The sequence below is a fragment of the Brachyhypopomus gauderio genome, unplaced genomic scaffold (assembly GCF_052324685.1).
Source record: "Brachyhypopomus gauderio isolate BG-103 unplaced genomic scaffold, BGAUD_0.2 sc44, whole genome shotgun sequence".
Lineage (NCBI taxonomy): Eukaryota > Metazoa > Chordata > Actinopteri > Gymnotiformes > Hypopomidae > Brachyhypopomus > Brachyhypopomus gauderio.
The window spans coordinates 197,137-210,509 of NW_027506870.1; the positions used below are offsets into that span (position 1 = coordinate 197,137).

Sequence of the window (13,373 nt, forward strand, 5' to 3'; positions counted from 1 at the left end):
AGAAAACGCTATTACTACTGATCCTAGTACTCGTGATTCACCTGCCAGTTTCTGTGCCAGCGTCTCATTTCAATAAAAGCGGTGTTCTTCCGCATTTGGATCCCTCTCTGCCGTTCAATACGTTACAAACGCCTACTCTGAAGGTTAATTGATCTTAAAAAGGATGCTTTATCTATTATATGTAATATATGTTAATAACGCTTCACCAATAATTTGTATTTTTCCTATAAATCAGCTTTCAAATCCACTTTTCGTACCTGTGCTGGAAAAAAAAACTCAGTGCTGAAATAAAAAATCAACCAGAATATCAGAATATGTCACAATGTTGTTTCTAGGTAAAAGAGAGAAAGGCCCTCCCCCAGGAACTTCTGTTTATCTGTCACATACCCTTGTCTTTTACATTGAAAGCTTTTATTATAGATTGGCAGTTTTATCAACCAATCATATTATCAAATTAGAATCGTGGAGGCGTGGGGCGGAGCCGCCATGCTGACGTCACCGGGGGGCGGGGCCGCCATACTGACGTCACCGGGGGGCGGGGCCGCCATACTAACGTCACTGGGGGGCGGGGCCGCCATACTGACATCACTGGGGGGCGGAGTCGGCCACTCTTGCCGTGAGTGTCCACTACTCCCCCCCAAAAAATTCTTTGCCGTCTTAAGGGGAGAAGCTGGCAGGATCAGAGGAGGGAGGAGCTCCTCAGGGTAAGTGACGACCTCATGCGTTGTGGCAGCGGGGCTCTGAATCGGGGGCGTGGTCTTCTTCCTTCCCCGGTCTGGTCTGCGCCTGGAAGAACATACAGACACAACTGCCTCTCGGTGGCTTTCATTGTGACTCCGCCTCGTCAGAGGTATCGGGAGCTCACAATGGCTTTTGAAAGCCAACCGAGAGCCAAGCCAACGCTCGTCGGCACATTCATTCCGTCTACCCGAATCTCGCGCTACAGGTTGCTCCTCCCTGTAGCGTGTGTCGAGTCGGGCAGACACGTAGCGCTTATCAGGGAGCTCGTCGCTAAAGCTAGAAACCGAAAGTGATTTCGCCTTGTTTTTACAGTGACGAGACTCCCCTGTACCCACAGCGCTAGGGGAATTCCTGTCTCTGGTTCGTTCACGCTGTAATACCGGAGAGTCGAACCGAATTAAACCAGCCAACATCTCATTACAGCGATTGAACTTACCAGAGTCTCGCTCTCTCGCTGTGTCCTTGTAAGGTCGGTTGTTATGTAACGTAGCTTGCGCCACGGAGCGAGGAGACGGACACAAACGCCGAGAAGAGCGAGATTTATTACAGGGCATTCCATAATCGTCGTCGAAGTCACAGGCAGGAGTCATAACCGGAGAGCCATCCAAGTGAGACAAATACAGGGGCATGATCAAGACAGACACGAAATAAAACCAGGCAGGATAACACAGAACAGAGCATGAATCAACAGAGTATAACACCGGGAAAAGGGCACATGAATCACGAGAGAACGAAACAGCCAAACATCCAAAACAACTGACAAAGGATATGGGAGACTCAGGGGCTAATATACACTGAACTAAACTAGGGACAGGTGATGACAATGACACAGGGGCGTGGTAACAAACGAGGAATCATCAAAACCAACGAGCAGGGCGGGACAAACAGGCAGGGAACACGGACATGAGGGAACCCAGAGTGACAGCTACGAGAGGGGGCGTTGCCCTACGTGACACTCAGTTACTTTTTTGAACAAGTAGTAACTATAACTAATTACTTTTTTAAAGTAACGTTCCCAACACTGCTCACAACTAACACTCAATCGTCATTGTGGCTTTTTCCCCTCTGTATGATCTTATTGAAAACCGCCACTGTCATCATACTGCCCCATCCTAGTAGGTGCTATTATTAGCTTAGCTCAGCAAGTTTTAAAATAAATATATATTAAAACTGTTCATTGCAGATGCACTTTTGAAATAATAATGTTGCAGTAGGCAAATTGCCCTGATTTGCACTGGTGGTAGTTGTTGTTTTTAATATTTTTTATTTATTATTAATATTTAAAAGTTGTTCTCTGCACTACGTTATGTAAAATAGTTTTAAAATATTTTTTGTGCAACACCTTTATATTTATTGCTTGTTATATGGTAATATTTAAGTCATTTGCTTTTTTTTGTTTCTTTAATGACACTCAATCAACCCAATGATTGATGATGCAGGGGGCACCAACCAAAATCTCGCCTAAGGCACCACATTGGTCAGGGCTGGCTCTGTTGGGAAGGATACCTGTGTGTACAGTGCCAGCTCCACAAATTGAGTGATCAGATCTAAGAACCTCCTCACATGTGTCTTGTTTCCTAAAATGTGTCTTCGGTCTCCTCCTCCTCACACATGTCTCCTCCTCCTCACACATGTCTCTTCCTCCTCACACTTATTCTTTGTGTCTTCTACTCTTCATATTTCCTTTGTGGCTCAAAGCTCCCTTGTCTTAGCTGAGTAGAGTTGACAGTCATGATAGATGCGCGGTTTCCAAGATGAGAGCTTTTCTGAGTTGTTACAGTAATTGTTGGTAGCCATTGAAAGGAGGATTAAATGAGCAGTGTTGCTCTGCTGGTGCTTGTGGACAGATTGGCAGTGAGAGTCAGAAAGTTTCGGCTGAATTAATGGGCTTGATTACACTTAGATTACCACATTGGAGTAAACCACAGTGTCTTCAGCTGCAGTGGAGTTCAGTTTGTGGGATGGGGTCTGCTGAGGCAGAATTAGAGTGCAGTAGGTGATGGAGTCAGATGGTTCTCCTACATTGGAGTACACTGCTTGGGAAGACTCCTCTGCTGTGGTGTAGATGGTGGCGAGTGTAGACTTCACAGCAGGATTCAATTCAGAATCTTCAATCTCGTGGCAGATGTGCTCATCCTGCAGAACAACAAGTTGTGTAAGTAATCTGTCTGTGTTGAATATTCCACATCCATCTTAAATGCATATTTCATTTCCTTGATAGATTTTGAATATTTTTTAAGCCAAGATCACAATTCTGTGAGAAAAAGGCACACAAATATTAGCATCATTTGCCTTTTGCACTCAGTACCATCTCTGTCCACTAGATGGCATGTAGTTTAACTCTTAGTCAGACCCTCCAGAAAGTCGCGATGTTGCGATTTGCAACTTCAACGCAACTTCAAGCAAACCCCGCGAATTCAGGGCAGTGTTGCAACTTCAGCCAATCACCGCAACTTTCCCGCAAATTTGACCAATCACTGATGTCGTCTTGATGTGACGTCGACAAACTCCCGCCTTACTTCCGTATATACGTTCAAGAGGAGCAGACTGAAAGCAGCATGAGCGACGAAAATAACGGCAAAAAGATCGGGAAAAGTAGTATCCCAGTACACTACATGAAAGCGGGGATAAACTGTCCAGATCCGACCCGCGAATTGATTATCTATGGCCCCCTGGATGATATTTAATTACTATTAGAACCGGCCCGCAGGCCACAGCCGCCCGATGGTGTTTTGCACGCACAAACACTACAATCCCCACAATGCAACGGTAGCCCGCGAAGTCACTGCAGCGCACGCAAGCGGCGAGGGTCTGAGATAAAGTTTATAAGTTTAAACTTTAAACTGAGATAAAGTTTAAAGTCAAAGATAGGCTAAAGTTTATTTATCTCTGATCCATATCTATGAGTTACTAGTTCGCTCTGGCGCCAACCACTGGCGATCGATCTCGATATAGTACTTAATTTGTGTCCATTTTACAGGCCGCCCGGTAACAACTTACGTCCGCTAACCCCGCCCCCCCCGGTCAACAATTAATGTTCGCCACCCCCTCCAGGTTCAAATCTCACTTCAAGCGATCTTGAAAGGTTGCCAACCCTGAATAAATAGGTAAATAGATAATTAAAACGGACTACTAAATAGAGGAAACCATACAACATTTACTCCCTATTGTAATGTACTCACAAAAAAGCAAAAACACACCGCAACTTCCATCGCAATTTTTTTTAAAAACACCCGCAACATCAAACATTTTAGCCCGCAACAATCACAAAAAAGGCCCGCGAAATCCTGGTGGGACTGCTTAGTCCAGAGGTACCCACCTTTCTAGTGGTGACTGTCATTGAACCTATAGGTATCATCTCTGTCGGGCCTGCAAAACATCCAAAGAAGTTACGTTATTATCAGATAGAAAAATACACTGTGCAAATTGCTGTGTGTGTATCTGTGTTTGTGTCAAGTTTATTTGGCATGTGCATCAACGTACAGGACATTCATGCTTTGAAATGCCTAGGGAGAGGCAGGGGTGGTTATATATACACAAATATGAAATACATATGTATGAAATACATATGAAATACATATGTACATATATATATATATATATATATATATATATATATATATATATATATATATATATATAGATATCTTTTATATATATATATATATATATATATATATATATATATATATAATTAATTAATCGAATTAATTAGAAGTTTTGTAATTAATTAATCGAAATTAATCGCATTTTAATCATATTTCAGTATTTAACATGAGAAATATTAATTTAAGTTTGAATGATGAATGAATCAATGAACATAATCATAAACTTCAACATCTTGTTTATTTTTCCACCAGTCTACACAGACCAATAGATGAGTGCAGAAAACAGAGCAAACAGTTTTCAGAACACTGGAAATTCTGACCAAAAATGTTTAATTTTGGGAGTTTTGCTCAGGATATTGGAAGAATAAGAAGAACTGAAGTAAATCAGAAGATGTTTTTAATACCATTTTAGATGGTAGACTTTCTTTAATCTCCCAGGCCTCTGCCACAGGCATCTCCACAGTGCCTAGAAGTGGTCTTCTGCATGCTCAAAGCAAATGACTGGATCTTCCATTCATCATCTTTAATATGAGCTGTCACACCAAGATAATTCTTGTTGCTAACAGAGGTCCAGTGATCCCCAGTCAGAGCCACATTTGTGGCGCTCTTCACAATAACCTGTTTTACTTCTCTTTCCTCGTCATACAGCTGCTGGATTTTCTTCGACATTGTCTTTCTGGACGGCAGTTCGTAACTTGCATCAGCTGACGCAGCAGCGCTTGTTGTAAAGCCTGGATTATACTTTTACTAGTGACCGTAGCGCGTGACTCCGCGAGCGGCGGAGGCGTTTAAACTCGCCACGTCTTACTTAAGCCCTCGACCACAGAGAGCGTCTACAGTCCACAGCAATCCATCTCGCCACTGAATTAGTCAATTTGTCTAACGTGGACTTTGACATTTTGTTTCTTAATTTGAACCCCAACATGTAGTCGAGCGTTGATAAGTTCGTTATTTTCCCTGTAATCAATTAATCAAAATTAACGCGTTAAAGTCCCACCACTAATATATATATATATATATATATATATATATATATATATATATATATAGATAGATAGATAGATAGATAGATAGATAGATAGATATATATATAGATATGTAGATATGTTTTATATTCTTTTGTGTGTGTGTGTGTGCGTGTGTGTGTGTGTGTGTGTGTGTGTGTGTGTGTGTGTGTGTGTGTGTTACCAGAGGATGTCATGTTCTTCCTCTTCTGCTTGCACAACACTACTGTAGTCACTAGAAGTACAGTTAGCATGACTACCAGACCCACAGAAACATAAGCGAGGGCTTCTGTGAGTGTGTCAGAAAACAGTATTAATCACAGTCACACTGCAGTATTAGCTGACAGGTAGATTATTCATAGTGTGTCTCTTTTCTATGACACTGACCTTTAGCAGTGTTTAGTCGGGAAGTGTTGATGGGGTGGTCAGCATAGTTCAGTGTGTGACCTGAGAAAACACACACACACACACACACACACACACACACACACAGTAAAAAGTCTGTAAAAAGCAAGTGTTCAATGTCCAAAAGAGAGTAACCAAACAAATTAACAGAGTAACAACTTAGAGGCAGACCATAATAAATACAGAAACCGTGATGAAAACATCTCACACAACCCTATCTAGGAGTCAGATCACAACACCAATATAAATGAAGGACTAGATAGAGAGATAGATAGATTGAACTTTATTAATTCCAGAAGGAAAGTCAGTTATTGCAGCAGCCCAGTTACAAAGAAAGCAAGAACAATATCAGAGTACCAGGAGTAATGAATATATGATACAGATAGAACAATATCAGAGTACCAGGAGAATTAATATATGATACAGATAGAACAATATCAGAGTACCAGGAGAATGAATTTAAGATACAGATAGAACAATATCAGAGTACCAGGAGTAATGAATATATGATATATATCATATATATATGATATAGATAGGATTAAGTAGAATAAACAATTATTAATATAACAGTATGAGTAATAGTAATAGATATCTAAATTACACGAGATTGATGTGCAAGGTAGTGGCATGTTTATTATGCCGTAATAGTGCAGCAAGTACTAGTGTTTAACTAAACGCTGTGACTGCGCTCAGTAACAACAGTAATATTAACAAAGTTAATATTGATAAGGACAAAGTGACAGTGCATGATGATATGGAGAATGTTATAAAGACAAGCTGGTATGGACAGAGTGCAACTGAGCAGGACCTGGTTACACATTACTGTGCAGTAACGACCGGCACAGTGGAGAGCTGTTGTACAGCGTGATCGCAGTTGGTATGAATGATCTCCTGTACCGATCTGTGTTGTAGTGGAGCTGGATGAGTCTGTTGTACAGCGTGATCACAGTTGGTATAAATGATCTCCTGTACCGATCTGTGTTGTAGTGGAGCTGGATGAGTCTGTTGCTAAAGGTGCTCCTCTGTCTGACCAGTAGCTCATGGAGAGGGGGTGATGTGTTGTCTAGTATAGAAGTGAGTCTGTTGTTAAAGGTGCTCCTCTGTCTGACCAGTAGCTCATGGAGAGGGTGTGATGTGTTGTCTAGTATAGAAGTGAGTTTATTGCTAAAGGTGCTCCTCTGTCTGACCAGTAGCTCATGGAGAGGGTGTGATGTGTTGTCCAGTATAGAAGTGAGTCTGTTGTTAAAGGTGCTCCTCTGTCTGACCAGTAGCTCATGGAGAGGGTGTGATGTGTTGTCTAGTATAGAAGTGAGTCTGTTGTTAAAGGTGCTCCTCTGTCTGACCAGTAGCTCATGGAGAGGGTGTGATGTGTTGTCTAGTATAGAAGTGAGTTTGTTGCTAAAGGTGCTCCTCTGTCTGACCAGTAGCTCATGGAGAGGGTGTGATGTGTTGTCTAGTATAGAAGTGAGTCTGTTGTTAAAGGTGCTCCTCTGTCTGACCAGTAGCTCATGGAGAGGGTGTGATGTGTTGTCTAGTATAGAAGTGAGTTTGTTGTTAAAGGTGCTCCTCTGTCTGACCAGTAGCTCATGGAGAGGGTGTGATGTGTTGTCTAGTATAGAAGTGAGTTTGTTGTTAAAGGTGCTCCTCTATCTGACCAGTAGCTCATGGAGAGGGTGTGATGTGTTGTCTAGTATAGAAGTGAGTTTGTTGTTAAAGGTGCTCCTCTGTCTGACCAGTAGCTCATGGAGAGGGTGTGATGTGTTGTCCAGTATAGAAGTGAGTTTGTTGTTAAAGGTGCTCCTCTGTCTGACCAGTAGCTCATGGAGAGGGTGTGATGTGTTGTCCAGTATAGAAGTGAGTTTGTTTTTAAAGGTGCTCCTCTGTCTGACCAGTAGCTCATGGAGAGGGGGTGATGTGTTGTCTAGTATAGAAGTGAGTCTGTTGCTAAAGGTGCTCCTCTGTCTGACCAGTAGCTCATGGAGAGGGTGTGATGTGTTATCTAGTATAGAAGTGAGTTTGTTGTGTGACCTTCTTTCCACCACTTCCTCAAAACCATCCAGTGGGCAGCCCAGAACTCAGCTGGCTTTCCTGATCAGTTTGTTGAGCTTCCTGGTGTTTCCTCCCCTGATGCTGCTTCCCCAGCAGACTGCTGCGAAGAAGATAGTACCAGCAACAACAGACTGGTAGAAGATCTCCTACAACTTGCTGCACACATTGAAGGACCTGAGTCGTCTCAGGAAGTATAGTCTGCTCATCCCCTTCTTGTAGACAGCATCAGTGTTGGCCTTCCAGTCCAGTTTGTTGTCCAGCAGCACACCCAGGTATTTGTAGGAGTCCACCAGCTCAACATCCTGACCCATGATGGTGACAGGGCAGATTGTGGACCTCTTCCTTCTGAAGTCCACCACCATCTCCTTGGTTTTGGTCACATTGATGATCAGGTGGTTCCTTTTACACCACCCAACAAATCTGTCCACGAGGTCTCTGTATTCTCCTTCCTGTTCGTCTTTGATGCACCCAACCACCACTGAGTCGTCAAAAAAATTCTGAAGGTGACAGAGGTCAGACCTGTACTGGAAGTCAGTGGTGTACAGGGTGAAAAGGAAGGGGGAGAGCACGGTTCCCTGTGGAGCACCGATGTTGCTGACCAGACGATCAGACTGGTAAGTTCCAGTTCTCACATACTGGGGTCTAGCAGACAGGTAGTCCAGGAACCAGTGGATCATTTGCTTATCCACCATCATCTTAATCAGTTTTTCCTTCAGTATGAGGGGTTGAATAGTGTTAAAAGCACTTGAGAAGTTGAAATAGGTGGCTCTCACAGATGTGTTGGCCTGGTCAAGATGATAGTGAGCCTTCTGCAGTAAGTAGATCACAGCATCATCCACAACCTTCTGCTGGTAAGCAAACTGCAGGGGGTCCAGGAAAGGGCTGACCTGAGGTCTGAGGTGTGTCAGAACAAGTATTTCAAGGACCTTCATGACACGAGATGTGAGAGCCACTGGTCTGTAGTCATTGAGAGTGGAGGTCTGAGACTTCTTTGGAACAGGAACCAGACATGACCTTTTCCACAACACCGGTACTCTCTCCACTTTGACGCTCAGGTTGAAGAACTGCTGGAGGATCTCACAGCTGAGAGGCACAGACCTTCAGGACTCTTGGGACAATTTCATGAGGGCCTGCAGCTTTGCCTGGCTTCAGCTTCTCCACCTGCCTCTTCACCTGGTAGGCGGTCACCTCCAAAGGTGGAGGTGGATGTGTATCTGCAGACAACGGCTGTGAAGTGGTGGGGTGTGAAAAGGAATGAGGAATAAATGATCCAAAACAGTTATGGTGAATAGGAATATATAATGCTATATTTATTAGCACTGAGTAAATCTCTTATTTTTCACTGGATGCTCTAAGCATGGGTCCAACATAATTGTGCCCCACAGGTGCGCTGGAAGTGGAAGTGCCCTGAACTGTTCACTTGGTTAAACATACGGTGACAGGCCCCATGCTCACCAAACGAAGACTGCTAACACACGTCCTGGCTTGTACGTACAAGTATAGGAAGATGTTTGACATGTACTGTACAGCATTATTATTGTCATATGTAATAATCGCACAACAATATTACTTTTGAAGAAATTGTGTATATTAACATTCCTCTTATATTAGCTTTCTGTCTCTTTTTTTAACGGATTGGTTTTGACCTGTGGCTCAAATAGGCCATTAGATACCCCAAAACCAAATTATTTATCATTCATTTTGTTTCTTACCTCTTGGTTATAGTGTTAGTGTCCTTTTCCATGAAAGTACTGGTTTTAATGTTTGTTGTGGCAACATTTGTATACAACAGCATACACAACTCTCATCTGATTTAGCCTTACATGTCTGGAAATGTCTGCCTTTCCTTGTTTTGTGAAAAAGGCAAAGATAGAAGATAAAAGCCCCTAACTGAAGATCAAATGGTTGTGGGCTGTTGGTATATAGTGTTTTCTGGCAATTATTATTGGTTTGTAATATTTTGGCCCCTAGTGGAGAGATGCCCCTGGGTATGAACATCACTGGAGAACTGGTCGAGGCTTCACAGCGAAAGTGAGGACATTGTGTTCAAAATAATCCTATTGCAAGTGTGAACGGATGTGATCAAATGGGTCCCATTGATCTGGAAATTTTGGCCTCTGTTGGCAAGTCTCTTGAATCACAGCTGCTCATATGACATGAACACATGAGACGAAGACATTCGAAACCCTGTTTAGATGGGAGAAAATATGTGCACTTACTTGGTACTGCCCCAGCGGACCCAGGATGTAATGAAGTACTGACAGAGCGTGTGGGAGGGCTACAGGTGGAACGTGAGTTAATACTGCTTGCAGCATCTGAGACAGGGAAACGGAGGCAGGTTAGGGTTAAGATGTTAGTAATCACTTGCGCAATCATGAAATTCCCAGCTTCACTTTGGGGATTTGAGATTCTGTAATATATAACTGGCCTTGGTTACATGTTCCTCATAAACCAGCTCAAGTAGGGCTGTGTTAAGTGCTGACTAAACAGCTCTCTGTTTCGAATTAAGGTAGTTTGTACATGTCTGTTTGTGTCTGAATTTGTGTTGTCAAAAGCAACACAATGATTGAAATTTAAATAATTTTACTCAGGTAGCACTCACCTGCTGTAACCACTAACAGAATCTCTGTGTAGTGATCACGTACTGCCTGCTGTATCCCACACCAGTATGTTCCTCCATCCTCTGATCTCAGATCAGTGATGGTGACAGTAAAGACTCTGGCTGTTTTGTTATCCTCTAGAGAGAATCTCTCGTCTTTTGTATATTTAGAATTTATAGGGATGTCTTTAATCGTCAAAGTAGAACACTTTCCTCTGCAGAGATACTTCATGTTGGTTTCATATCCAGATTCATAAGGGCATCTGATCTGAACTGAATATCCTGCATATCCAGTTACCATAGATACAGCACCAGTTACATCTGTAAAGTAAATCATAGTAACATAGAATGAATGCAGAAGATGTTCTGTTATAAACATCCACAGCCCTACATAGTCCCTCTACGTGATCTTTACCTGTTACATTCAATACAAAAAGAGCTCCTGCAAACCTCTGGAGTCCTGGACATGGAGACCTCCTGCCACACCACTATATCAGCCTGCTGGATCAGCTGGTCACCACCTGAACTAATAATGTGATCAACCTGTATGATGATAAAGTGAGCAGGAAATGGACAACTCACCTGGAAATAGACTGGAGAAGAGGAGGAGAAGAGTCCACATGTTGATCTGGGGGTTTGGAGCTCAGTGTGAACTGTGTGTTATATATCTGACACTTCCTCATTCAGCTCTCATCTCTTGCTCAAACCAGAGAGGAGTGGCTAATCCAATCACAGTGTATTTTCTCTCATTACTTCTTTCAGTTCTCTCTCTGTCTGTTGCTCTCTCGTTTCACCACATATATGGAATGTGAGTTTGTTACAATCATCTGCTTTCATCACTGCTTCATAATGGCTTCTCTAAACTGCTCCTCCTCACCCTGTCCCCTTCTCTAAACTGTTCCTCCTCACCCTGTCCCCTTCTCTAAACTGTTCCTCCTCACCCTGTCCCCTTCTCTAAACTGTTCCTCCTCACCCTGTCCCCTTCTCTAAACTGTTCCTCCTCACCCTGTCCCCTTCTCTAAACTGTTCATCCTCACCCTGTCCCCTTCTCTAAACTGTTCCTCCTCACCCTGTCCCCTTCTCTAAACTGTTCCTCCTCACCCTGTCCCCTTCTCTAAACTGCTCCTCCTCACCCTGTCCCCTTCTCTAAACTGTTCCTCCTCACCCTGTCCCCTTCTCTAAACTGTTCCTCCTCACCCTGTCCCCTTCTCTAAACTGCTCCTCCTCACCCTGTCCCCTTCTCTAAACTGTTCCTCCTCACCCTGTCCCCTTCTCTAAACTGTTCCTCCTCACCCTGTCCCCTTCTCTCCCCCAAGTACAAACTGAGAAAAATTTAGACCAAATTTGTGATAGCAATAAATATAATGACACTGAAGACAAATGGTAGCTATACACATGGGCATTGCTTTAAGTTGGTGTCCTTCCCTAAGTCACTTCCCTGTCCTAACACAGTTGCATCACTTCCTGTGCCCATCTTTCCATTATTGTGTGTGCTGCTGCCATTTGACCAGACACCCTGTGGATGACACTTGTCTTGTTTGTATGGCAATATCTGAGATGATCTTAGGGGCAGCTGGGAAGAGTGCGTTGGAGGCCGGCTGGTGCATGCTGGAGGCCGGGTGGTGGCCTTCTCCTTCTCCTCCCCCTCACCTTCTGGGTCAGAGTCCTCCAACACCTCCTCCATCTCCTCCTCCAGACTCTGCATGTGCCCCTGGTGGAGTGCTTCCTGTCCTTGGGGGGGCACACCGTCGTGGAGCTACACTTATACTTACAAACTCAGTCTTAATGAAATACACTACTTTACTTACAAACTCAGTATTAATTAAATGCAGTACTTACAAACTCAAAATTGACGAAATACAGTACTTACTAACAATATTAGTTTAAAAGTATTAATTCCATGAAACATGCTAGGGTCCATTGACTGAAATTACACTTGTGATCTATAGTACTGTACATAGTCAAAGCAGGATGTCACGTTGAGAACCCCGGCCCCTCCCTTTGGGCGTGTGTTTACGTCGTCTGTGTCTCCTAGTCTGCGTCTGTGGATCTCCGTGGGTGCGGTTGTGTCTTATGCTGATTCGTCTCACCTGTGGCTCGTCCCGTCATCACGTGGGGTTTATGTGGTTTGTCTACTTAATGTGCGTTCGCGCAGCGTCCTGTGCTCGTCGTTGTTTGAGTCATACGTGTGTCTACTTGTTGTAGGTGCGCTGTCTGCGCTTTTGTACGTTAAATAAGTGACGTGTGCTAAAAGCCAAGGATTGGCGTCTCGTCCTTCGCCGCGCTGCTGGCGTCACACAGGAAGTGTGGACGTTCTAGGATGGACAACTTTGTTGTGTCGTCTAGTGGTGAGAAGTTGTTTTCCACATTGACCCTCCTTTTGCTAATTGTTTGTCACTCCACACTGGTTAGTTCATTAAAATATATTTAAATACATGTAAATAAACATACAGAACAGTATTGTTACAAAACTGAGAGCAGTTTTTTCATATGGAAATCCTGTATGCGCCTAACTATTATTGGACATATGATGGCAGTCTGTAAACTTATATCTGTTATGTAAATTACCCACATTCATTCATCAGGAACAGGGCTCATTAAACACCAAGAAGTTGTTACAATGGAGTCTGATGCTTCCCCCTACTGAGATGAGCATGCATGCTGTCACGCTACGGTCCCCGAACCCTTCCTTTGGGGCGTGTTAATGTTGTCTGCGTCTATTCGTCTGCGTCTGTGTACCTCCGTGGGTGTGGGTGCGTCTTGTCATTATCCGTCTCACCTGTGGCTCGTCTCGTTATCACGTGGGGTTGATGTGGTCTGTCTATTTAATGTGCGTTCGCGCAGTGTCTTGTGCTCGTCGTTGTCTATGTTGGAGTCTGCACGTTGTGTGTGCTTGTTTTCTGTGCGCTAAACAAAGCGCTTTACACATAATAATAAAAGTGACGTCTGTCGCAACAAGGACTC

At 43.4% G+C, this 13,373-nt stretch overlaps 1 protein-coding gene across 4 annotated transcripts; it reads right to left on the minus strand.

The window, feature by feature from the left end:
* Window positions 1-436: 436 nt before the first annotated feature.
* LOC143486090 (CMRF35-like molecule 8) lies at window positions 437-13,303 on the minus strand. 4 transcript variants are annotated; one of them, XM_076985907.1, is made up of 9 exons: window positions 13,189-13,303; window positions 12,060-12,140; window positions 10,992-11,037; window positions 10,413-10,730; window positions 10,030-10,125; window positions 5,741-5,800; window positions 5,538-5,642; window positions 4,061-4,110; window positions 2,630-2,877 (listed from the first exon to the last, which is right to left on the minus strand). In XM_076985907.1, exons 3-9 carry the CDS (start codon window positions 11,029-11,031, stop codon window positions 2,641-2,643), a joined length of 906 nt encoding a protein of 301 aa, XP_076842022.1. In that variant the 5' UTR covers window positions 11,032-11,037; window positions 12,060-12,140; window positions 13,189-13,303; the 3' UTR covers window positions 2,630-2,640. The 4 variants fall into 4 exon arrangements, with proteins under 4 accessions (XP_076842023.1, XP_076842025.1, XP_076842022.1 ...); XM_076985908.1 differs by lacking the exons at window positions 12,060-12,140; window positions 13,189-13,303 and having other exon boundaries at window positions 437-2,877; window positions 5,538-5,588; window positions 10,992-11,098; XM_076985906.1 differs by lacking the exons at window positions 12,060-12,140; window positions 13,189-13,303 and having other exon boundaries at window positions 10,992-11,098.
* Window positions 13,304-13,373: the final 70 nt, after the last annotated feature.

Coding starts and splice junctions, on each gene's coding strand:
- LOC143486090 (XM_076985907.1), bottom strand. CDS start 11,031: ATGTGGACTCTTCTCCTCCTCTTCTCCAGTCTATTTCCAG. Junction 10,731..10,991: donor CTTCTCCAGTCTATTTCCAG/GTGAGTTGTCCA, acceptor TTTACTTTACAG/ATGTAACTGGTGCTGTATCT. Junction 5,643..5,740: donor CCGACTAAACACTGCTAAAG/GTCAGTGTCATA, acceptor ACACACTCACAG/AAGCCCTCGCTTATGTTTCT.